General features: G+C 38.3%; 1 protein-coding gene across 6 annotated transcripts in view; it reads right to left on the reverse strand.

Annotated features, from left to right (window-relative positions):
- Window positions 1–2,119: 2,119 nt before the first annotated feature.
- The window catches only part of LOC121865027 (Friend leukemia integration 1 transcription factor-like), a 213,235-nt gene continuing 188,675 nt past the window's right edge, over window positions 2,120–26,679 (reverse strand). For all 6 annotated transcript variants that reach the window (XM_042364344.1, XM_042364345.1, XM_042364340.1 and 3 more), the window contains 5 exons: window positions 22,931–23,239; window positions 17,300–17,374; window positions 11,945–12,161; window positions 10,420–10,566; window positions 2,120–5,506 (listed from right to left, as the gene is read on the reverse strand). In XM_042364344.1, the coding sequence (XP_042220278.1) occupies window positions 10,443–10,566; window positions 11,945–12,161; window positions 17,300–17,374; window positions 22,931–23,239 (725 nt within the window). In that variant the 3' untranslated portion in view covers window positions 2,120–5,506; window positions 10,420–10,442. The remainder of the gene's footprint in view (window positions 5,507–10,419; window positions 10,567–11,944; window positions 12,162–17,299; window positions 17,375–22,930; window positions 23,240–26,679) is intronic.

Raw genomic sequence — 26,679 nt, forward strand, 5'->3', positions numbered from 1 at the left:
GAACACTGACAATTTCTATGACATTCAGTAAATATAATTACTCAACATAAGAATAAAAAAAAGAAAGCATATACAGTATTATATACAGCATATATTATAAATATCCATTAAAAATGATACTCACGTATTTTTTATTACTTTGTATTGAACTTCCTTGTATTTCTAAACTTTAATTATTCTTTGGCTTTAAGAATCTTCCAGGATGTGTGGCAAACCCTGCTCATCTTGACAGAACACCAACTGAATAACTAATACTGTACACCAAACTGTAACAGACCAACATCAATTATACCCACTTTTGTAAGTAATTCCCAGTCCAGACATTGATTTTAACAATGGTTTAATGCATGTATGACCTTGATGTACAAATGACATGATGAAATATCTTGTGCTGTCAAGATTGTAGTGCTATATGGTAGTACTGGTATGGCCTACTGGTCTTCATAGCACAAATAGGCATTGCATAGGGAGAAAATATCCTCGGGAGAATTTATTTAAAATTTGTAAACTTTTTCATTTACCAAGACAATAAAAATGGTTCTTATTGTGTCCTTTACAAATAATTATTCAATTGAAACGAACTTTTAAATATAATTTTTTACATCCTTAGTGTATGAACTTTCTCAAATTCTCGGAAAACAACCTGTAAGAATTCTCTGGAAAGTGAATCACACCTACAGATATGCAGAGGTGTGGCCAGGAAATGTAATGAAAATTGGTAGCATTTTTCACCTTTTGAAGATGCCCAAGTGTTCTTTTCCCCATGCATTGCCAAACTAGTACTTTTATTAGTGCTTATATTATTGCCTTCAAAGACTATTATACATGCAAGTTTTGTATTTTTTTTACAAAATCCTGTCTAACATTATTGAATGGCAACCTTCTTTTGATCCGGAACATAATAAGGTTTCCATAATTATAATATACTGTACTGTACAAGTTTAAACTTTCTAATTAAAAAAAAAAACATTTCATAGAAAATATATCCTCACTTATTTAAAGACTACACTATAGTTTATATCCATTTTTTTTTAGAAAAATAAATATGTCAAGTGCTTCAAATTTTACAAATAACCTTCCAACAGTTTTGTGACAAAAATAATTATTAGGTGTCTGGCATTTCATCAAGCCATGGTGAGTATTACTGGGGTAGGTTCTATGACTGCAAATTACAATAAATTGTAGGTTTTGAACAGACATACTACAAAACTTAAGGGCTCACACACCTTTTATGATTCTTGTCGACTCATCTTACTTAAATTAACATTTGATGTGTATTACAAAATATTATTTTGAAAATAAGGTTAAACTGCATTGAAAAATACAAGACATTTTTAAAAAGATTTGGTGTCTTTTACTGCAAATGGGCAGACATTTTACAACTTATTACAGTTAAACTTAATGCCTGTGCATGTTAATTCGGTCTCCAATCAAGGGATGTCATCCTCAGGGGCAGAAGAGTTAGTTTTCCATATCCTTGGCAAGACATATGTGACCCATACTGCAAATAACAGTAAACATTTATTTTTCCATCAATAAACCACTTTATCTAATAATCATTGTATGCCCAACATAAAGCAAAACTTATGCTCAGCCTCATGACACTGGCTATATTTCAAATAACTCAAAAACTATTCGGCGAAAATGTCTGATCTTTGGATGCCATTTGACAGACGTTGTTTTCTGTGTGGGCCATATCACCTTCCCCTAGATGGTCTTGGTCATCGTGTGCATGGCAGGGCAGCATGAAGCCAGTGTCACTCTGGCTATTAGAGCAAGAGGAGGGTGCGCTGTTCGGCCCTTTAATTATAATTGTAACCGCCCAATGAGCGACTGTGGGATAGCGAGACCCTTGCACGTAGGACTCGATTGTTCTTTATTCGGTCAAAACCTGCAGAGTACAAATTATATATGTTACATATGAGATAATTAATTAATTCGTACGTTTCTTCACTATTAACAACTACATATGATATACCTGTATTTAAGTAGAGTGGGGTGTTAAACCATATAAAAACTTACGTGTTTCGGGTCTAATGTAGAACTTATTAGCTCACTGGACGGCTAGAGACTATCTTCTGAATGAACCCCACAGGGAGCGAGTCAGCCCGAGGCGAGGGCCATCTGTTTCACATTTAACACCTCAGCAAAGTTTGTTGTCAGCACTCTGTCTCTCTCCTGTCTCCCTTTCTCTATCCCTCTCTCTTCTAGTTTATCCTACTGTGGTGGTAACACTCCCCCTGTTGAGCTTGCTCGAAACCCATTGTCTGCCGGGAGTCTCACTCTCCGACTCCCTCCAATAGGCAGAGCTTTGTCACTGGACGTATTAACACTAGTCCTTCGTCTTCACTTTGGCACACCGCACCAGGCCGTCTTCACCCGGTACCGCCTCCAATACCCTTCCTAGCATCCATTTGCTCCTTGGGAGAGGATGTCCAGATATGATGACGATGTCTCCAGTGCTTCTGTCGCCGCCGGAGTGTCGGGAGATATTCCTTCACCCACCTCTTCCAGAATTGGTCTGCAACGAATTGGGCATGCTTTCATTTTCGTCGGTACACTTCTGCTATGGACTGATCGCCTCCAGTGGGCAGGGTACCCACGTGCATTCGCAGAAGGTGAAGCAGTGTGAGTGCTTTTAGGTCTCTCGAGTCGTCGGATACTGTTGCGACCTGTGATCACTGTTGTATTCATTTTTCTCCTTATCTCCCCGACCTTGACATTTAATATGGGGAGTGCAACTCTGCCTGGATCTGCTAGTCATATGTCGTAATCTTCGGGCCCCTCGCACTGGCTATTTTCTCGATCGTAAGTATCTCTGGCCCATTTATACAGGTTTTCTCAGTTCGTGGTTACCAGTGCAACCTCCCTGTTTCCAGCCCTTTTCTCCGTAACTCTCAAGCTGGATTCGGGTTTCCATGGCCTAGCTCCACTGGTCGTTGATTTCGGTGCCGACATGATGGTTCGTCCTGGTTTGGCGTGTTATTGCACATAGAATTTCTCGAGAAGTGCAGGAGATTCGAGTGGAAGCTATAGCAGCCATCTATGCCGCACCTTGTCTTCTGGATGCACTCGGCCATCCGGTGAGCACTATCTAAGCAGTTGAAACAGTGACATTCTTCACGTACGAGTGAAGTTCGCGCTCCAGTCGACATGTTGAGGAATACTTGGCATCTCTGCAGAGGGTGATATCCAGGGCACATCGGGGAAGTGCGGTTGTCCTTTCCTCTAACCTCCTCTCTTTCCGAAGTCACTAGGCCCACAGGTCTCTTTTCTGATAAGGAAGGGTATGGGTGTGAGCCTGTTCATCTCCCGCTCGGCTCTACTTGTTTTCGTCTCCTCGAAGCCCTCCTTGTCCTGTCCAGCATCTCAAGTACAAAATCCTTCATTCACTCGACCTTTGGAGAATTCCCGTGTCTCCTTTCATAGTCATATGCTCTATCCTCGTATCGCAACCTGATCTTTCCCGTGAATCTTTTAGCCAAAGTATTCAGTGATTCGTACGTGTCAATTTCGTGCAGTTTTCCCTGTACCTTTAAGTTGTTTATGCAATTTCCCAGATCGTCCGTGAGCTCCTGAAGTCCTTTAATGCCATCTGTTCTCACGGCTGGACCATGTAGGACCTTGCCTTTCAGTTCTTGGATGTAGGCTTGCTTGTTGCCATAACGCTCTTCCAGCAAGGCTAGAGCTTGTTCATATCCTGCCCTGGGTCTTCTATTTGCAGGCACCCTCTTAGGGATTTCTTAGCGCAGCCAGTGTAGAGGCCGAGAGAAGCGTTTCCAATTTTAGTGCATATGGGCGCCTTCCCAATGTGTCTTTGGAAGGTATGCGTTTACTCCCAATACTCGTCACAAGTCCTTCCGCTGAACCTCAGCATCGGCCTCTGGGGAAACCTCATAGTGGCCATTAACTCTTCCAGTCTCTGGGTTGGTAGCATCGTGTCCGATGGCCTCCCTTCCATCTGTCCTGGGCGTTCTCGCTGTATATCTTGTACTTGGTTTTCCATCTCCTGGGTTCCTGTTAGTGTCACTGCTTCCGGAAAGTGGGTATGACGGGTGGAAACATGTTCCCTCTCCCCCTGATGAGATGTTCCTGACTCTGAGGCACTGAGTGTTGGGAACCCTCCTTGGGTGGGTGTCAAGGTGTAGCAGCTAGACACCCTTGGTTCTGGCGGTTGACAACGTGTCTCGTGGATACCTCGTCGCAGCTGTCATACCCTCACTCGTTTCCTGAAAAGGCCTTCCTCCTGGTACTGACAGCATCTCACCAAAGTCCTCTGTATTGCCTAATGTCTGCAGTTGCTCCATATGATCCTTCATATTCTGCATTATTGCCGTCAATTGGGTGAGCGTCCGCTGATAACCCCGATTACCCTATTCATCCGGCCTGTTGGTGTCATCCTTCTCTCGGGTGAAAGGGTTTCTTCACTTCGCCCTGGCTGTGTGAGTGACCGGTTAGCATCTCCGTTGTTCAAGGCCTCCAGGTCTTCTACTCTGGCTAGGCTTACCTCCTCTGCCTTGTTCACTTCTATGACTGGTGGCACAGTTATAGAGACGTTCGGTTAAGCGGGAATGCTCTTCAACTGACATGTCTGCTCGTTTATAACGATGTCATATAACTGAGGTCATACAAGTGAAGAACTGAAGTTATATAAGTGATGTCATACAAGCGATGTCATACAACTGAAGCCGTACAAGTGATGTCATACAACTGAAGTCATACAAGCGATGTCATACAAACGCATGCAATAAACCCAAGCGATGTCACACTAACATGACAACAGAGGCACCAAAATCAGTGTAGGAATTCATTACACAACTGCTAAGTTCATAAAACTGATGCCACAAACACTCCTGCGCCCTTACTCACAACGTTACTTAACTGTCACTATTACTATTTTCCAATAGAAAGGACAACTCACTAGTTCTTAAATTTTATTTACAATTGGCGATCCAGTCTGGCTGTATGCTTTGAACACTATCTCTCCCGCATGTACGCACGAATAATATTGGCACAGAGTCCACTCCTTCCTGACACTCAGTCCTCGCGGCAGGCAGCATGCCTGTCCAAAATGATCAATAACACTCCCACGCGCCCGTACGAACAATTTTGGCACAGAGACCAGTCCTTTCCAACACTGAACGCACATACAGAGGTGTCACACTTCTCTACGTGTGTTATAGACGTTGAGTGCTATACACACACTCAACCCACAACCCCCTTTTTTGCTGGGGTTAACTATTATTATATTATAGGCATCCCAATTTAGTCGATGATTCACACAGAGGCATCCCCGGTCTCCTGCTGCGTAGCTGCGGGGTGTGTCGGGTGTCGGAGGGAAGGGCCCCGCTGAAGGTCCGTCGACGGCCGAGTCACTCGTCAGTTCTCTGTAGACTGTATCGGCAGACTGTAGGACCCACGTTTTGACTGTAACCGCCCAATGAGCGACTGTGGGATAGCGAGACCCTTGCATGTAGGATTCGACTGTTCTTTATTCGGTCAAAACCTGCAGAGTACAAATTACATATGTTACATACGAGATAATTAATTCATTCGTACGTTCCTTCACTATTAACAACTACATATGATATATTTGACTAGAGTGGGGTGTTAAACCATATAAAAACTTGCATGTTTCAGGTCTAATGTAGGACATATTAGCTCCCTGACTTGTTAGCTCACTGGACGGCTAGAGACTATCTTCTGAACCCCACAGGGAGTGAGTCAGTCCGAGGCGAGGGCTATCTGTTTCACATTTAACACCTCAGCAAAGTTTGTTGTCAACACTCTGTCTCTCTCCTGTCTCCCTTTCTCTATCCCTCTCTCTTCTAGTTTATCCTATTGTGGCGGTAACAATAATTATTCCACGAGTTTTGTGTTGTATTATTTCTCCTTATACCACGATATTCTACAAGCTTTGTTCTATAATACATATCAAGGAAAATATGAATGGAAATCGAGATGTTACTAAACATTTTCCTACCTTTTCAACTTATACTAGAAAAAAGTGGCTTAAATTTCATTAATTTTAATTTTTTATGGTTTCATACAATTTTTCAGACAATTTTATGCTAGAAGAGACCCCATTACAATTAATAAAACAATTCCATGGCAGTGAAATGAGCCCTAAAAAACCTTAATCTTAGAAAGATTACAAGAAAACTTAGCCATGGCTAGCCCTAAAAAACCTTAATCTTAGAAAGATTACAAGAAAACTTAGTTACTATTGCATTATGGTTGCAAATTTATTATTTATATTATGGTTAATACAGGTTGGATATCCCTTATCTGAAATTCACAAATCCCCATTTTAGGGTAATCAGACGTTCTATCGGGTAAAACTTAGGGTTGCAAAAATTTGGTAAAATCTAGGGCAATGAAAGATTCTTGGGGTATTTTACTCATATTTTAGGATAATTACTTTATAATAGTAAGAAAATTAATGTTAATGTACTTTCACATTAAACTGATTGGTTGTTTCTTAAATTCTTGTAACAATTCCGCTTCCATACAACCTAGGCAAGTCTCCCATAAATACGAAAAAGTATATGTTATCTTTTATCATGTTACTATGCTGTACTCTCACTTTTAGGAAACATCCTTAGACTGGTATTTAGGATAATTTTAAAGTACAATGTTATATATTAAATCTTCTATTATATATATTCACATAATGTTCTGGTTTCTTGATACTTTTTTAACAGCAATATTCCAATACATCTTGGTTGGCACATTTTTTCACGTATTTGCGCAGTAAGTATTAATTATTTGCATATGAAAACCATCAATACTGTATATGTAGTAATATATGGTTAAAAAAAATATTTTTTTGTCATTATCCTCAAGAATTAGCTAGAAAGTATTTAAGCTGTCATTACTTGTCTCTGTTGATTTAGAGATTGTGGAAATATTTGGCATATCTTGTTAAAGGAGGTATTATATACTTTTATTTTCATCACCACTGATCAGCTCGTTAGCCGCTTGGACAATCAATCATGTCTCTGTTATGCACTGTTGGCAAGTACTGGGCATGCAATGGTCAAGTTTGGTCTTGAAACAGCTCATACTCGGTGCTGTCACAACACTCTCTGGCAGCTTGTTCCAGGAGTTTACAACTCACTGTAAAAAAGTTTGCCCACACTGTTTTCTGGACTTGCTGCTTCTTCAACCTTGAGCTGTGACCCCTTGTGGGACGAGCGTCCGCCAGCTCCAGGTAAGAACACTCGACTGAGAAGTGCCCTTTGAGATGTTTATACACCTCAATTAGGTTCCCCCTTGCTCGTCTGTAGTATAAGCTAGGCAATTGCAGACGTTCTAATCTCTCTGGGTAGCTGAGGTGCCGAAGTGCCAGCACCAGTCTGGTGGCCCTCCTTTGAACATTTTCAATCAACTGACAATCCCTAGCATACCCGAGGGACCAGATGGGGAAGCACCTTGCTCTTGAATATCATTACAAGGGATGGACTGTCAAGATATCTTAACGACCTTCTTATAAGACCCAACAATTTTGTTGCTTGGTTCACCTTCTCACAATGGCCCAAGAACTTCAGTTCATTGTTAACTTACACACCTAGGTCATTTTCGTATTCAGTCTCAATTAATGCAGTTTCTTCGTCCCATTGAGACATATGATATGCCTCCTTACCATTGGTATGCCCCAGGTGCATCCTCTTGCACTTCATGACATTGAATCCTAGCAGCCATTTCTTCAACCATTCTTGAAGCCACAGAGATATTTCCACAGCTCTTCACATCTGTTTGGTTCTTAATTTCCGTAAATAACTTGGCATCATCCACAAGCATTTGTATGGAGGAGTGTATAGCTTCTGGCATGTCATTTATGAAGCAAACCAACAAATGCAGTCTCAATATACTGCCCTGTGGTACCCTGCTTGTCATGGGTACACATGACAATTTTGTGCCATTTATCACCACACACTGCTTGAGATCATTGAGAAAGTCTCCGATCCGTGCCAAGACACTTCCCCAAATCCTGTACCCTTCTAGTTTAACTTTTAGTGTTTCATTGGGGTAGGCTGTCGAAAGCCTTGGCAAAATCTAGATATATATATCGTCGATATTGCTACCCTGTTCCAGAATTCAGGTCCAAACATCCAGTACCTTGAGTAATTGTGTTAAACAGGAGCGTCCCGGCATAAAACCGTGTTGGCAACCCTTTACAAGGTTGTTTCTTAGTAGATGTTCCATCATGGCATCTCTTATAATGCTCTCAAGTACATTACATACTATGCTGGGCTGCTCAGGCTCACTGGTCTATATTTATTCATGGTGTGTCGATCGCCCTTTTTAAAAATAAGAATCACACATAAGCCATTTTCCAATCACTGGGGACCTTTTGCTCATCCAGGGATTTACAGAACAGGATCTTCAGGGGCTCAGCAAGTTTGTTGCACAACTCTCTCAGCACTCTGGAATGCACCTTGTCAGGGCAGGGGCTCTTATGAACCTATAGCTTTGACAATTTATTTCTTATAACCTCTTCTGAGAATACAATATGGGTCAGCACTGTGTCAAACCGTCTGTCCTAAAACGCAGGAACATTGTTCGCATCCTCCCCTGTGAACACCGAGGAAAATAAACTGTTCAACGCTTCTTCTTTGTCTTGGCCAGAGTCTGTGTAACTACAGTAAAACCTCGATTAACCGCCCACATATGGGGGGAAGTGGCCGACGGATAATAAATAAGGTCGGTTAATAGTAAATAAAGTCTACGGAAATAGAACATACATTTTTAAAGTACCTATCCCTAACCTACCTTATTTAAGTCCCTCTATTCATTTTTGTTCATTTGCCATTCATATTTCAATAGCATTTGCTTTAAAACATTAACAATTTTAGTAAATAAATATGAACCAGCACAGAAACCGTGAATAAAAAAAGGAAAAGTCAAAGAACACGAAAATTGTGACCAAGTCCCAGGTGCTCATCTGACTTCTGCCTCATTTACACACAATTGCAGGGGTCTCAATTATTTCTCTTACTATTGACAACACAACATACATATATTGTTTCTAACTAGATTTTTTTTAATTTTTGCATTTCTATATGGTTCTTTATCATTATTACTATTATTATTACATTTTTGCCCTCCAGGCCACGATGTGGGTCAGTGACCTGCGTCCGGGGGGGGGGGTATAATTCCCGTTTAAAAAAAAAAAATATATATATATATATATTTATTTATTTTAGGGGTCCGGGATCGGTGGTTAATCCAAAAGTCGGTTAATCAAGGGTCGGTTAGTCAAGGTTTTACTGTTCCATCTTCAAGCCTCGGGTCCGATACTCCTACTATCATTTTTAATTTTGACTTTGCTTAGTGGTCAAATACCTTTGGGTTTGACTTGACCTCGCTTGCAATCAGCCTATGAAACTCTTTTTCAGCCCTTCTACATTCTGACTTTGCTTGATTCCTGGATCTGGCATCAATCCTCCTGTCCTGTTCATTGCTTGTCCTAACCCACGTCTTGGGTATATATTTCTCGATCAAATAGTTCATTTTACTGGCTGTGATATTCAGGGTAGTGTCTACATTCTTATAGCTTAGTGAGTCAGGCCAGTGGATACCCCTCATCTCCTCCCTCATCCTATCATAATTTCCATTGTAATATTTTAATCTTGACCTGGTTTTGTCGCAAACCATCTAACAGTTAAATTTGAAGGACAACGTTACATGGTAGCTGGTGCCAACGGGGGCTAGGTGTTCCAGTTTGGCCACCATACCCTCCTCGTTTGTTATGAGGTCCAGTGGCTTGGGTGTTTGCTCCCCTCTGTAATGAGTCAGATCTTTAACATGTTGGAACATAAAATTATCTCTCAAAAGTTTCTACAGAAAGAGTAGCGGGGATATTTAAGAAATTTGGCTTGGTCTCATTTCTCCAGACAATATCGCCACAGTTAAAGTCCCCCATGACAAGGAGGTGGCTAGGGTTGAGCGCCGCTGCGTTGTCCTTAAGGCACTTAAAAATACAGTTACAAAATGTAAACCATATAAGATAATTAATAATATTTTAGGGTAAATTGATAATTTTTAGGGGATTTAGAAATAAATTTGGGGTAGTTGATTGTGTACCTTTCTGATTCTTCAGTGTAAATCTTATCACATATTTCATACACAAATTGATTTAAGATATTTCATAAAACTACCTATAGGCTTTATGCATTCATATGCTGTAAATGAAATATAAACGAATTTAGCTACCACATTATACAGGTATGCAGTATTCCAAAATCCGAAAATATCCCAAATATGAGATTCTTTCAGCCCCAAACATTTCAGATAAGGGATACCCAACCTGTAATGCTAATTGGTGTTTTCTAAAGATTTCTTACTAACCATTTATTTTAAAAATATAATCAGCAAAATAACATGATAAAACATCAACAGATAATATCAGCTTACTATGGCATTAGATCCTTTTCTATTTAATGAGTTTGGTGGTCTGGGAAATTAGGGTTAGAAGGTCTCCAGTTCTTGGCATTTTTACCAAATTTGTACACTAATCTTCTTCCAAGGACTGCTTCAAATATTTGGGTTTTATAATAATATCTGAAAAAAAATAAAATAAAATAAACACTGTAATAATAATAATAATGTACCGTATTGTTATTAGCTTACCACTGATGAAATTCTAGAAGCTTAATCAAGACCTTTCATGTGGAGAAAATGGTACTCTTTAACACCCCACCCCAACTATGGTGTACATCAACAGAAATGATCTCAAAAGGACTGTAATAGATGTCAAACCACACAATTTTTTTATGCCACTGCTTAACCCTCAACCCCTCAATGGCTTAAATGATTATCATCCAATAAGAAACATCCTGTGTGGGCAAGGTGACCTGTGAGATGGCAGGTTGCCATTGTTACACGTAATGAAACTATGAGAGATATGGAAAAATCTTTACAATACAATGATCTAATGTGGCTTATAAATAAACAAAATATTATATAAAGCTAAAAATAAGAAAAAAGAATAGCATGGGTGTGTATGTGTGAGAAGTGAACGTATGTGTGGAGGCACTGGGTAATAATTGACTCGCCAGCCCAGCCGCACCGCACTACCTTCCCCAATGTGAGGACACGACATATACATAACACAGCAGACAGACACATGTCTCTAAATCAGCTCGGTGACTGCCCGCCTGAACTGTGTTGCATTACCCAGAGGATGATGGTTTGAGTGTGAAAGGTGCTATTTTTGTTCATAAAATATGTTCTATTATTGTACTTCGTGATATGCTATGTATAAATTTTATTTATCATACCAACTTTGTTAATTTTTCACATGCAACTTAAAAAATTTGAAAATTAGGCTAACCACTAATTCGTTTAACTCTGAACCACAGCGGTTATATAGAACTTTGGGATGAGTGCAAAAACAGCATGAAAAGTGATTTGGGTAAAAAAAAAATTATATATATATAAAGATATATATATATATATATATATATATATATATATATATATATATATATATATATATATATATATATATATATATATATATATATATATATATATATATATATATATATATATATATATATATATATATATATATATATATATATATATATATATATATATATATATATAACTTAACTCTACATGTTACTCTTGTAAGATGATAATAAACCACATATCTAATCATATTTAGTAAACATGTCTAGCAAAATCTTATTCCTTTATCTCTGAGCAATACTCTATTTACCTAAAGCAGAACATCACCTTAACTCAAATCTACTTATGAAAATAATGTAATGGAAGTCAGTTGTATAATATACTGTAGGATGAAAAATAATTCATAATTGTGACAGATCCAGAGACTCTGAAAGCCTATGCTCTAAATTAAAATACTGTTCTGTACTTATAAAAATACAAATAAAATTATTTATATGTGAAACAAAATATTCACACTACTAACCTCATGGCACGGCTTAACTTCTCATAGTTCATGTTTTCATTCTGCTTGCGATCTCCCCACTTTTGAGCAACCTTTTCTGCCTGTACAAATCTGAACATTCCCTCTTCTGCATTCTCCCATCGTACTAATGAAGGGCACGTTGCTGGATCAAGAAGCAAGTTTCGTATGAACTCCCACAAACGACCAGTCTTCTTCTTCTTCTTTTTAAGTTCATTTTCTGCAAGATGAAATAATCTCCCACTGAAGTCTTTCTAGTACTGTATTCAAAATTTAAATTTTGATCTTAAATTTTGTGTATGACCACATAAAACAGCACTGAATTGACCTCTTTCCTGTTCTGGAAGATAGTATAGTATCTTGTAGGCAGGTGTAAGTGGGTTGCAGGTAATTTTGTTTTTGCAGCTCTGGTTGTGGAGGTGTGTGTGTGTGTGTAATTGTAAGGCTTCAGTTTACTGGTGAAAGTGAAAAGTAGGTCTCATAGGCATGGTGCCTGTTAGGGAGTGTGGATACAACACACTGATGGTGCCTGTTAGGGAGTGTGGATACAACACACTGATGGTGACTGTTAGGGAGTGTGGATACAACACACTGATGGTGCCTGTTAAGGAGTGTGGATACAACACACTGATGGTGACTGTTAGGGAGTGTGGATACAACACACTGATGGTGCCTGTTAAGGAGTGTGGATACAACACACTGATGGTGACTGTTAGGGAGTGTGGATACACATACCCTATAAGCTCCTGTTAGGAGGTGGATACAACACACTGATGGTGCCTGTTAAGGAGGTGGATACAACACAACTGATGGTGACTGTTAGGGAGTGTGGATACAAATACACTGATGGTGCCTGTTAAGGAGTGTGGATACAACACACCGATGGTGCCTGTTAAGGAGGTGGATACAACACACTGATGGTGCCTGTTATAAGGGTGTGGATACAAATACACCGATGGCAGACTGTTAGGAGTTTCGACATAAATACACCGATGGTGCCTGTTAAGGAGTGTGATACAACACACTATTAGTGACTGTTAGGAGTGTGGATGCACACCGATGGTGACTGCTAGAGCGTGACACAACACACTGATGGTGCTCTGTTTAGGAGACACACCATGGCACTGCTGAAAAATGCGGATACAACACAACGATGGTGCCTGTTAAGGTTTTATTACAAATGTACCTATTTGGTGACTGTTAGGTATGCATGCCAAATACACTGATGGTGCATTCATAGTAAGCGATACAACACACCGATGGTGACTGTTAGGAGTGTGGATACAAACACACTGATGGCATCTGTTAGGAGTGTGGATACAACACACTACGGTGCTCTGTTAGGGAGTGTGGGATGGTGACAACACACTGATGGTGCCTGTTGGTGCCTGTTAAGGAGTGTGGGAGTGTGGATACAACACACTGATGGTGACTGTTAGGGAGTGTGGATACAACACACTGATGGTGCCTGTTAAGGAGTGTGGATACAACACACTGATGGTGCCTGTTAGGGAGTGTGGATACAACACACTGATGGTGCCTGTTAGGGAGTGTGGATACAACACACTGATGGTGACTGTTAGGGAGTGTGGATACAACACACTGTATACCAAGCCTTTGGTACACAAGGTGGCAGCATGGCCAGTACTGCACTCAACCTCATTCACTTTCCAAAGTTGCAAACTTAGGTACCCATTTACAGGTGGGTGAACTGGGAGCGCCCAGGAATTCAACCACCGACCTCTGGAACAGGAGGTGAGTGCTGTATCCACTCAACTGCAGTGCTCAGTTTAGTGGTCATTCAACTGCATCACTCAGTTTAGTGGTCACTCAACTGCAGTGCTCAGTTTAGTGGTCATTCAACTGCATCACTCAGTTTAGTGGTCACTCAACTGCAGTGCTCAGTTTAGTGGTCACTCAACTGCAGCACTCAGTTTAGTGGTCACTCAACTGTAGTGCTCAGTTTAGTGGTCACTCAACTGCAGCACTCAGTTTAGTGGGCACTCAACTGCAGTGCTCAGTTTAGTGGTCACTCAACTGCAGCACTCAGTTTAGTGGTCACTCAACTGCAGCACTCAGTTTAGCGGTCACTCAACTGTAATGCTCAGTTTAGTGGTACACACATATTAAGTAGAAGTGCTTACAAAAATCATGCAGTATTTATTATTAGATATTACAATTTATTTTACCTTATTTCTCCACAACAAAGTAGTGTGAAAACTTAAAAAAAATAAGGTGAACTAAGTATACAGGATATACAGAACCTATAACTGCTGAGGTCCCTGTGAACTATAAATTATTGTAAAATCATAGGGATAAATTAGATTTAATTTGGTTGGGTTCATCTGTGTAAATAAATAAATGGTTTACACTTACCATGTTTACAGGAACCCCCACACTCTTAGCATGCCTACTGCATCTTATTTTCATAATTTATCACTTTTATATTGTTCTGAAAAGGTGAATTTGTTCCAAGAGATAATGAATGCTGTGATTTTTGCAAGAAAATTATGCTTTAGTGCTGTGCTTCACTACTTTGAACGAAAATTGATCTCAGGATTTTGAATATAGAAATGTTTCACGGTTTCAAAATGGGATGGGCAAAGAGGGAGTTAAAAGAAAAAATCAAGCACTCTGTCCAAAAGTGCTATATTTACAACAACATAGTGCATAGAGCTACTGGTGTCCTCTTTCTGTCTATATTCTGGTTTGTTTTAAAATTGAGAAATGCAAAACCATCTGTTATCAAGCATTCCTTGGACAATCCCACATCACAATCTGTCAAAAAGGATGGATAATTTAAATTAGGTTCAGGATTAGTTTCTTGTTATGAATCCAAGGCAGAATTTGGTCTCTCTTTTAAGCACATCTATACAGTAATATTCCCGTTAGCGGAACAATTGGTACAGAGGTCTCTCGGGGATGAGAAATTTCCGGGTAACAAGACAACTCTCAAACCCGGAAAAAATCCCAAGGATTGGAATTTTTCCGGGTAACGGGAAATGTTTCCGAGACTCTAGACTGCGCATGACGCACAGACACTATCGCACATCTCTGGAATGTTTCTGGGGAAAGTTTTCATAAAGTCTAAACTACGCATCTCATCATCTCCTCTCACACAGAAAAACAATCTCCCATTACATTTAGACTGCAGCCACAAGCAAAAATATTTATGGGTAGCAAAAAGTGTACAAACTTTTATTAACCTCTGTTCTAATTGTGTTTAGAGAAATGAATTTGACTCCATAATGATCCTTAATAAATATTTCAACGCGATATAATGATGGAGACCCGTTCTTTTATGAAAAAAAACGTAAGAAATGTTTATACCGGAGTCTATAAAATTATTTCTAATTAAGTTAAAAACCCTTTTTTTAACCCCCAAAATCCTGAATATTTTAACTAAAAGTTTGGTTAAATAAAAAAAATCTATATAATAAAACAGGCCATCAATTGAAGGTATTTTCGAGGAGCGAGGCCGACAGCAAATATACTGTATTTACAACTAGCAAGAAAGTGTACAAACTTTTATTCACAACTTCTGTTCGATTTGCATTAGTGATGAATTTGGTACTATAATAATCCCGTAATTTTCTGGGAAACTGAAAAATTTTCTTGGACGTTCCAGAATGATGCATTTTATCATCTCTCAAACCCGGGAAAAAATCCCCCCACCCCCAGAATTTTCCAGGTACTGGAAAAGTTTCCTTGGAATTTTTCAGAAAATGTGCCCCTCGGAAAATTTAAATTGCGGCTATCGGAGAGTTCCGTGTTTGAGGAATTCCGGCTAACGGAGATATTACTTATATATACACTGGACCTCCGCTTTATGCCCATTCACTCTATGTGAATTCACGGTTTATGCAGTGACTATTTCTACCCACAATTAATTTTATGCAAAAAAGATTCCCTATTACTGTATGTGTTCTGTAGAAGTTATGGCACACTAGTTTTATATTACATTATATTATCTTTATTTCTAAGCCACATTAGAGTAGATTTTTCTACAACTTTCTACATTAATGTTCCAGAAATGGTTGTGAAATATGCACAGTGTGTGTGTTTGTGTTTACTGCGCTGTAGTATGTGATACGCCTCTTTACTGTTGGTGCGACTCAGGTGCATCCTCTTGCACTTCATGACATTGAATCTTAACAGTCATTTCTTTGACCATTCTTGAAGCTCATAGAGATCTTTCCACAGCTCTTCACATCTGTTTGGTTCTTAATTTCCCTAAATAACTTGGCATCATCCACAAACATTTGTATGGAGGAGTGTATAGCTTCTGGCATGTCATTAATGAAGCAAACCAACAATAACTGGCCATAACATTGCCCTGTGGTACCCTGCTTGTCATAGGTACACATGATGATTTCGTACCATTAATCACCACACACTGTTTGCGGTCATGCAGAAAGTCTCTGATCCACGCTAGGACATTTCCCCGAATCCCATACCCTTCCAATTTAATTCTCGACCTTTCATGGGGTACGCTGTCGAAAGCCCCGACAAAATCTAGGTATACCGTATATTGTTAATATATCCGCCTTGCTCTAGAATTTGAGTCCAAACATCAAGGATCTTAAGTTATTGTGTTAAGAAGGAACATTCCTGCATAAAACCGTGTTGGCAGTCCTTTACAAGGTTGTTTCGTAGTACAGTAGATGTTACATTATGGCATCTTCTTACGCTGCTCTCTAGTACTTTACACAATATGCTGGTCAGGCTCACTGGTCTATAATTATCTGTGGAGTGATGATCGCCCTTCTTGAATACAGAAGCCACATAAGCCATTTTCCAGTCGTCAGGCACCTTTTGCTCTCCAGATATTTCCTGAACAGGATCTTAAGGGGCTCCACAAGCTTGTTACACAGTTCTCTTTAACACTCTGGGGTGTACCATCTCTGGGCCGGGACTCTTGTGAATCACTAGCTTTGATTTTAACATAGGAAATTTTATTTCATTTAAATATAAGATAAAAGATCACTATAAAAAAAAAATCAGGAGCTACAAAACAAATGAAAATGGAGGTAATTCCAAGGTAATTCAGTTTTGGGTTATTTTAGACCTGTCACTAATGCTTAAAAATTAATTATCCAACACTTAGTCCTCTCCTCTCCCCTCCCAGGTCTAGAAGTTTGGATGACTCCATTATCAAATATTGCTAAGTATTTAGATGCCACTTATGAGGATGTCATGACTGTAAATGTAATGTTATAGTAGGAACAATGTTAGTCTCAGTTATCAGACCAAGTTCTAAGTAGTTACTTAACTCCTTTTGTGTAAAGATATTGTTCTTCATACATAAACATAACACAAGATGATCAAAGAGAACCCGACATGAGAGTTAAACCTTACCTGGTTTGCGGGGCCGGCCAGGTCCTCGTTTTTTGGGAGGTTCTGGTCTGGGTTCCTCTTCGCTGTTGCTATGGTCTGAAAAAAATTAATGATCTCTACAGTAATAATTAAGGCAAGATGTTATTAACGATAATTTATTTTCATATTAAACATAAGTTTCCTTAATAGAGTTCAGATATACTGTACACCCATTAAAAATTTTCCTACGTGCACAGTATAGCTTAAAGTTTTCATCACCATGTTTTGTCCCGAATAACAAAATGCATCCAGTATTTACAAAAATTACTTCATGTTTACCTCTCTTACACACAGTATCAGTATTTTTCACACAATTAATCTAACTACAGTATATTTATGGCTCCATTGTTCATCTTCCAACAGAGGTCACTTGTACTGTATATGTTTATTTTTTTGCCAATTCTTCTTTTACCCACACTACCCATTCATTCATAAATATTAATACCTGTACTACCTGTTGCTATTTCCTTAATTCTCTCACAGCCCTTGAACTCGCCTATTCTTCTTTCATATTTGATGTACAATAACACTTTTGAAATATGAGACCAATTCAACTAACTTATTTTTGTATCTTAAAAAAAATAAAACAATTTGTAGTCCAACTGCAGTTCCTCTCTCGCCTATTTATACAGATTCTATAATCTGGACCAAATAATGTGCATCCACTGCCTCATGTTTTTCTTTCATTCCATTTCCTCAAAACACATACAGTACTCTTTAATATTTCTTACAAATGGTACTGAACTACTGTATTAAACTTGTACATATGTTTCTAACTCTAGTTTATGTACAGCCAATTTTACCACTAAATTTGATAGGGTGGTCCTGTATGGGGTGGGATCAGACATGTTCCCTCTGACAAAGTGTCTAGACTGCAGAAATATTACACAGTATGGCAACCCAGGTGATTGGAAGAGCCTTGTGATGTGATACTCAGGGGTGGCCTGTCTGAGAGTGAAACAGGTGGTCCATTTTTTTTCAGTTTAATTTTTTTTTATGATTAACTAAACTATATGCATTTTTGTTTTGCCATAAACTTGTCAAAATAATGATAGTTGGTTGTTATAGAATGTGCATATATAGACTGGGGTACTGTACAAGGATATAAGTGTATTAGTTTATGTTTGGAGATACAGAAGCGAACATTACAACGTGGCGTCTGGTCTCCCATACAAGAAACAACAAAGCTCGAGTGTCTGATGGTTCCAGAAATTGTTTATCAAATTTTAAATAAACATTATTGCTATTTTGTAGGCTGGCATATTTTTATCCCTTAATTTTTATTCAAAATTGCTTCTCGTGTATATATATATACAGTGAACCCTCACTTTACGCGGTTAATTCAACCCACGGTGGCCCGCGTAAAGTGAACAACATAACATATGGGATTAATTGAAACAGAGACCGGGCCGACCCCCAAACTCCACTTTTTCAGACACAATACCTACGTTGTAGTAAAAATAACTTCTTAATTTTATGATGGTATGCACACACAATTAATAATTAAGAGAAATATCAATAATATTAGGTTTTATAACACTTACATTAGTAGAAAAGATGGCTGGGCACACGGGATGGGCGGTTGGTTCCGAGGCAGAGGGATTTGGCCTCACCTGTATCACTTGTATCAATTGTATCACTATCCACCACAGAGGCTTGCAGGGCCTCTTTGTCAAACCCTCAAAGTCCATATCCTCACTATCATTATCACTATACACACATGATGAAGCCTTAACCTTAATCAAACAACTTAGAATATTACGTTAACTCTGTTTAATGTTTAATTATCTATATCAATTTTAATTTTCTGCTACACTAGCATTGTAGTTTGGCCAAGGAAAAATCTCACAACAACTTAGTTAGTGTTTGGTTAGTTTTGCCATACAATTGAAGCAATTGCATTCTGCAAGCATGACAATGGAGGAACAGTTAAAAGAAAGCATGCTTACAACAAAGCAAGGAGGGCAAAGTGCAGTGGCTATGATATCTATTTATGGTTCTTTGAGAATATGTGATACACCATAGCTAATAATATAATCCTATGAAATATAACATTAATGAGAGTAGTAGTAATTTGGGTCATCCTTTCTCAAAATAGAACCCAAACCCAATTAATGCAAGTCAATTGGCAATGTTGCTCATATATGGTGCATAAAAAGACACAAGTTGCCTTAGAAATCTTGGTACAGTAATATCTCCGTAAGCCAGAATCCCTCAAAGAAGGATCTCTCCAACAGCTGGAATTTAAATTTTCTAAAAAAAATCCTTCCTAAAGCCTAAATTTTCTGGAAAATTCTTGCTTTGGGAATGATTTTCTGAGGGGCACATTTTTAAGAAAATTACGTGAAAATTTTCCCAATACCCGGAAAATTCTGGAGATGGGGGGGGGCAGTTTTGTCTGGGCTTGAGAGATGAAAATCAGGTGCATTTTCCGAAAATTCAGAGAAAATTTTTCCGGTTCCCGGAAAATTCCGGGGAGGGGGATTTTTTTTCCTGCTTTGAGAGTCATCTCGTTACCCGGAAATCTCTCCGTAAGTGCTCTGCACCAACTGTTCTGGCTAACGGAGATATCACTGTATTAACTTGGGACGAGAAGTTGTATGGCGTGCACACACACACAGTATCTGCCTAAAATGCTGAATTTTCTAATTATGATTTGTTAATACAGTATGTGGTACTGTACAATATATTTAGTAATTCCCATACGTTGCACAAATTTGCCATTAAAAAAAATCAAGAGAAATATAACCGAAGATACAGTACAGTACTGTCTTTTTTTATTATGATTCACATTATCACCTACCTTTAATGGTCAGCCCCCCCCCCCCAAAAAAAAAGAAAATAAAAATAAATAAATAAATACCATGTAAATAAAAAAAAATCACACCTGTAAAGAAAAAACATTAATCCTTCTATTGAAAGCTAATATTTTTTATAAAAATGAAACAGTGTCTGTACATTCAGTACAATACTAGGAACTGAACTCTTACCTTACCCCCAGTTTGGTACAGTACAGAAAGAAACCATGCCAAATGCTTTGGATTATTGTTAAAGTATAAAATAATTCTAAACTTACAACGGAACAACAACTCAAAACTCTCGACTGCTTTTATATTTACAATGAAATGTCTAACTGATATGCCTTGTAGGAACAATTGGTCAACTGATAATTTTTCAAGAAGATGAAGTTGTTGAACTTTCTTGTCAGCCAGTATGCAAAAATTAGGTGATACTAAAAGCTCCAAACGATATGGGTACAAGTATTTCAACTGCAGTAAATGATAATAATACAGTACCCAGTATACAATACTGTACAGGCATTCTGTACATTAGCTAATTTTTTATTACTTCATGAAGATGGGACCACACATTTTTTTTTTTCAATACTGTACTGTATGGTTTGAGGACATCATATCAAAAGGATTGAGAACTGAAATGCCCCAAGCGGCTAACGAGCCGATCAGTGGTGAAGAGGATAAAAGTAAAAAGTAAACACACACTTGAAGTATGTTATGGTGGAAAATACCTATGAATACTCTTTAAATTATTTTGTGGGAACAATGTAAAATCAGTATTCAAGCTCTAAGTATCCACTACCAGTACACAAAGTGTTTGCACAAAGGGGTTCAGCAGCTGAAGGGACATAGCACTAGCCTCCTAATAGTTGCTTGTTTGATCCCAGGGCATCCCTGTCCATTCAGCTGTAACCGAGTACAGTACTGTACATGACTTTACAGTTAGGGAAGTAAAAGCAACAGAATGTAGTGCTGGCCACTCTTACTCTAATGTACTAGAGGCTTAGTACAGGTCTGTATTAAGTGTGTTGTATCAACAATGCCTCTAATGGGTAGTTAAGCATAAGGGACCCATTTTCACTTTCACTTTTTTCTCTTTGCCACTGACCAGCTCGTTAGCAAACAAATTGAAAGATTAGTAGTAAAGGGCACTGTTTACAATCAACACTAATAAACTCCTGAATGCACCTTTATGTTATTCTCTCTTAAACAATATTATACAAAATTGTAAATATGATCAAACTTACATCTTCTCTCATACTGTATATATTGTATACTGTAATCAAGTTATTAATAATAAAGTCAATACTTTACTGTACTGTACAAACAAAAATATAGAACAATATAGTAATGATTTTTAATTTGTGCTAAGCCCCAATAATCCCGTAATGTTAATATAAAATACTATAACATCGGTCACGTGCATATCTCTCGCCAATATGTCAAGGGTTTGAATCCTGCTTGACTCAGACACATGTGAGAAGGGTGTTATCCAGTGTTACCCTACCAAACATCACAGATTTCCAGGACTGGTTTCCTCCTGTACTAATACTGAATAGAATTACTGCCTGAGCAACTAATAGGCTGATAAGTGATTAAAAAATAAATAAAATAAAAAATAAAAAAATAGTGGCAGGAAGGCATCAACACAACTCTCTAACTTAACAATCATTTGTCTCCTTCCTGTGTGGCTTGAATGGAGAAGTAAAAATAAGAAAGTAGTCACTTTCTCATGAAGCGTACAGTCAGCCACATGGCAACTCAGGTGATCTGATCTACAGTATGATAATACATTTTACTCTTATTGCCAGTGTATATTTGTTAACGATTATTTTCCAGGTTTCTGTATAAAAAAATGTCCAAAGAGCCAACACTGCAACACTTCGTTATCCAGAAAGATTAGAATACCTGCAACTGCCTAGCTTATACTACAGATGGACAAGGGGTGACCTAATTGAGGTTTATAAACATTTCAGAGGGCACTACTCAGTCGAATGCTCATACCTGGAGCTGGTGGATGCTCGCCCCACAAAGGGTCACAGCTCAAGGTTGAAGAACCCAGAGATCCAGAAAACTGTGAGAGCAAACCTTTTCAGTGAGAATTGCGAACTCGTGGAATAATCTGTCAGAGAGTATTGTGATGGCACCGAGTGCGAGTTCTTACAAGACCAGACTTGACCAACACTGCATCAGGTTCAGATACATTCATGAACCAGTGCATGCCCAGTACTTGCCAACAGTATGCAACAGAGATGTGACTGACCACCCAAGTGGCTACCGAGCTGATTAGTGAGGAAGAGGATAAAAGTAAATAAGTAAAAACTTACACTCCAGTTTTGAACATATGGAGGTGGATTGGGAAATCCTTATCTGCCATTTAAGGGTTAAAAGAATTATAGGGTAACAACACTCATCTGTACAACCAACTTAAAATTTGTGATGCAGTATTTACTATAAGTAAAGGTCTACTGGAAATTAATCACATGGATTAGGTGGTACTTACTCTGTGTGTGTGTGTGTGTGTGTGTGTGTGTGTGTGTGTGTGTGTGTGTGTGTGTGTGTGTGTGCATTACTTCATACAGTATTTTGAAACCAGGTATACTGTCTGTAAAGTCTTTCCACACTTGTCTTGCACCGCTCCTCTTTTATTTCCCTTCTTTTTCTGAAGCTCCAGTACTTGTACTCACATATCCACACCACATACAGTATAAATGGGAGAGGAACACAAAATATGCATTCATCAAAACAAGCATTATCAAATATGAGTTTAGCTACCTTGACCTTTAGTTATGACAATAGTACGTAACAAAAGACTAACCGGGATCTGATATAGTTTCTGCTACTCCACCATGTACGCTAGGGGGTGAGAGAGCACTTAGAGGTGGAAAGGACTTCCGTGCTGCTGAAGGTAAATTAATTGAAGAGGATAAATTTCTGCTGCCATCTTCGTATCTCAGTCCTCTGTGGTCTACAGTCTCAAAATGATATTCATATGGGGCAGAAGTTTCACACACAACTGGCGATTCTCTTGGAGCCAAATGTGATTGACGAATGCAAGTGTCTCCATTTAATTCAAATGGCGATGAAAATAGATGACTATTGGGAAAGTACTGTTGTTGTGATTCAACTGTTAAAAGAAAAAGACATTATTATTTTTTGTCCTGGAAGTAAAATACACACTGGCTATTTAGAAATAACATTTTTATGCCTGACACAGTAACTGCAATAATTAAAAATATCATTATAAAAAATGAGCTATTGACATTTGCCATTGAGGAAAATTGATACAGGATCTTAACATAAGATACAGTACAGGCATCCCCTGGGTTCCTGAAAATCTTTCAGTAATGCAAAACCATTTTTCACATACGAGATGCGTTCCCAAGGAAATTTTTCGAGGCCCCAAAATGTGACACAACCACATATGTGTATGAAATTAGATGGTTTTAACCACATACAATAGGTTATTCATGATGAACAAAACACTTGAACTTTACTTAATAGAAACGATGTCAAGTGCTGGAGGAGTTGGTGAGGTTGTGGGACCAGTTACTGGGAGTTACCTCCTTAAAGCATGGAATCTTTTATTACCACTGCTTTCACTTGAGCTTAATGTTTTTTTTCCACCCATCTTAAATAAGGGTACACAGTAACACAGATGCCTAACAGAACACAAACTGGGGAAGAATTCAAACTGAGTAGTGCCATTGATGTTGTGGCTGCTACCAGCTGAAGAGGCAGGAGAGCTGAGCAGACTCCACACAAAATAAATTGTATAATTTCGGTGGTTTTTCTGTATTACGATGTTTTCTTTTGAAAATCATAATAAATAAACCAAAATTCCATAAGGGCGAATAAAGTCCCATACAGACACATAACTGAACACAGGCTGGGGAAAGAATTCTAAGAGCAGGTCCATTTTGCAGTGATTGCTGGCAACTGTGAAGGGGAGCAGCCTTCCAACCGTTTTGTGGCCACCACAGATGTATTCACAAATATTTGTTTTACTATACATGTACACTACAGCATTTGTAAAGATTTTGATAAAAAATCGCATTATTTTTAACTAAGATTTTTTTTTTAAATTCCGTAAGGTCGAATTTGTTTTCCATAACCCGAAATTAATATCTAAATTTGTAAATTCCGTATGGACGAAATTACGTAACCAGAAATTCTGTAATCAGGGAGATGCCCGTACTGTAAATACTGTACAGTATTATGGCTTAAGAAGGTCCACTTTTTGGTTTACTTTACTATGCCATTAGCCCACAATAAGAACAGTGATCCCAAAAACAAGGCAGGTCAGATACCAAAAAGGGGTTGAGTTAATTCTATATTTGCAAAAGATCAAGTCAACTACTGATGAACAATGGAGGTGGGGAGAACTTAGACTTTTGTCAGATCCTACAAAATTGACTTTTTAACCCTTCACTATGGGGATGCCACTTTTAATGTTTTATTTGGGTAACACCAGATACAAAAAAATTCCTTGCAAATATACAGGTACAGTACGCATCAGTGCAATGAATAAAACACTGTATAAGACTTTGTTAATCGTTAGTCTTGGCCAGGTGTTCTAAATATTCCAAAAACTTTTGGATGCTAACTTAGGGACTCCCTTTCTGATAGTTCTTTACTCTACTTTATCCTCTTTGATCCCTGATCAACTCATTTGAGCTTGTCCAAGCATTAGCTTTATATTTCTGGCCAGGATATGAAAACTGAAAAACAAAAATGTTTGTAATAAAATACAGAGGAGGGATACCTTATCACAATGCATTTAAGTTAGCTCTCCCCTTTGCTCAAAAATACTAACAAAATTAAAAGATCACCAAGGAACAACTAATCAAAAAGTGACCCGACATCTTGGTGGGGGGCTGTGTTATGAATGTTCACCTGTACAACCGTGTTTTATCCTGTGCACTCTTCTGGCAGGACAGTAACTCCTGAGGCCGGTAATTGGAAGTCAATTTTGACAGAAATTATGGTATAAATTAATGTCTCTGGATGAACTGAACTGTCAATGCCAATATCTCGGTTGTTTTGACAGACCATTATCATTACAGGTGATTACATTAGCTGTTAATCTTTTAATGCTGTGTAAACTGACTTACTGTATACAAAACAATCAAATTATAACACCACTTTCACATCTACAATTAATTTAATTAATTTTCATGTGTTTGCTACTGATTCTTCTGTCTAATTGGACAAATTTAGTTTTACCCATTGATCAGTCTAAGCCAAGGGGTATTGTTATACTAATGAAATCTGTCTGCTTATCTGTGGTTAGCCTGAAGTATTTACAGTACAGTATATGGGTGAGTGTACTCTTTGACGCCACATGGTCATTACAGTATAGCTAACTTGCTGGCTAAGAGGTTTTTCAATATTATATGTTTTGTTTTTTTACTGATTATTGTACCATCAACATGAATGGAAGAAAACTTAATTTATTAGACAATCTTGAAAAAAAAATTCCTTCAGCATTAAAATATACTTCTGATGTTTAACAGAACAATGGAGTACAAGCAAAATTTTTTTTTAAATTCTGCTTTAAAAGAGAGAGAGAACACACACACACACACACACACACTAACTATAGGGCCATAAGCACCAAATGTGCAAATTTGAGATACATGTTTTCCAATTTTTTACTTTCAATTCTCTGTCAATTGGTAGAAATATTTACATCCACAGCTTACTCAGAGCCTGTGAGAGCTAGGCTTGAAAAATACCCCCCCCCCCCACAGACCGGCTATAAATTGAGAAAATCGGAAAAGCAGACATCAAAATGGTGTTCAATGATTTTTGGAAACCAGGCAAATACATTCTGCAGAATGCCCATCTCCACAAGGCAGAGCACTTGCACCCTTTCTATGCCAGAGGTCATGTATTACATGTAATTTTTAATTGCCAATAATCTCAAAACGTCAAATTGGCATTTACTCTCCTGCTTTAGACAACGCCTCGTATACAGTGGTCCCTCGGTTAACGAGCGCCTCGGTTAACTAGATTTCGGTTAACGAGCTGCCTCCCATAAGATTCTTAAATTCGGTTAACGAGCAATCCCTCGATTAACGAGTTTTTTACGAGCCGACTTCAACATGTTTTTGCTTGCATTTGGCGGTCCACCAGCTGTAGTATTAGTCCGCCAATACAGTAATCGGTTTTAGGGCTTAAATTCCTTACTATTTTAGTAAATATCAAGAAGTTTATACTATTCAATAATTTTAAAAGTTTAATATTAACTTTTTTAGTCATTTTAACAATTATTGAACATAATTGAAGGTAAAGAAACTAGTTTCTGGCGTGCCATCCAGCCTGTTAACACACCAGACAGGCGTTAGTCTCTCTCTGTTTTCAGTGGAGGTAACATCTTGCTTGAGACTCTCTTCAACTAAACGCTTTTTTTCTGTGTTTCCAAGCAAATTATTGGTCATTTTGAAATATATTTTACATATTGACAATATATAATGCAGTGCAGTGTTGATTTAAAGAAAATTATCTTGAAATACACCAAGAGAACTAAAATTTTATGGGTGAAATGGCGCCATGGGGTGGCTT

Source organism: Homarus americanus, unplaced genomic scaffold, assembly GCF_018991925.1.
Source record: "Homarus americanus isolate GMGI-L3 unplaced genomic scaffold, GMGI_Hamer_2.0 scaffold2539, whole genome shotgun sequence".
NCBI classification, from domain to species: domain Eukaryota; kingdom Metazoa; phylum Arthropoda; class Malacostraca; order Decapoda; family Nephropidae; genus Homarus; species Homarus americanus.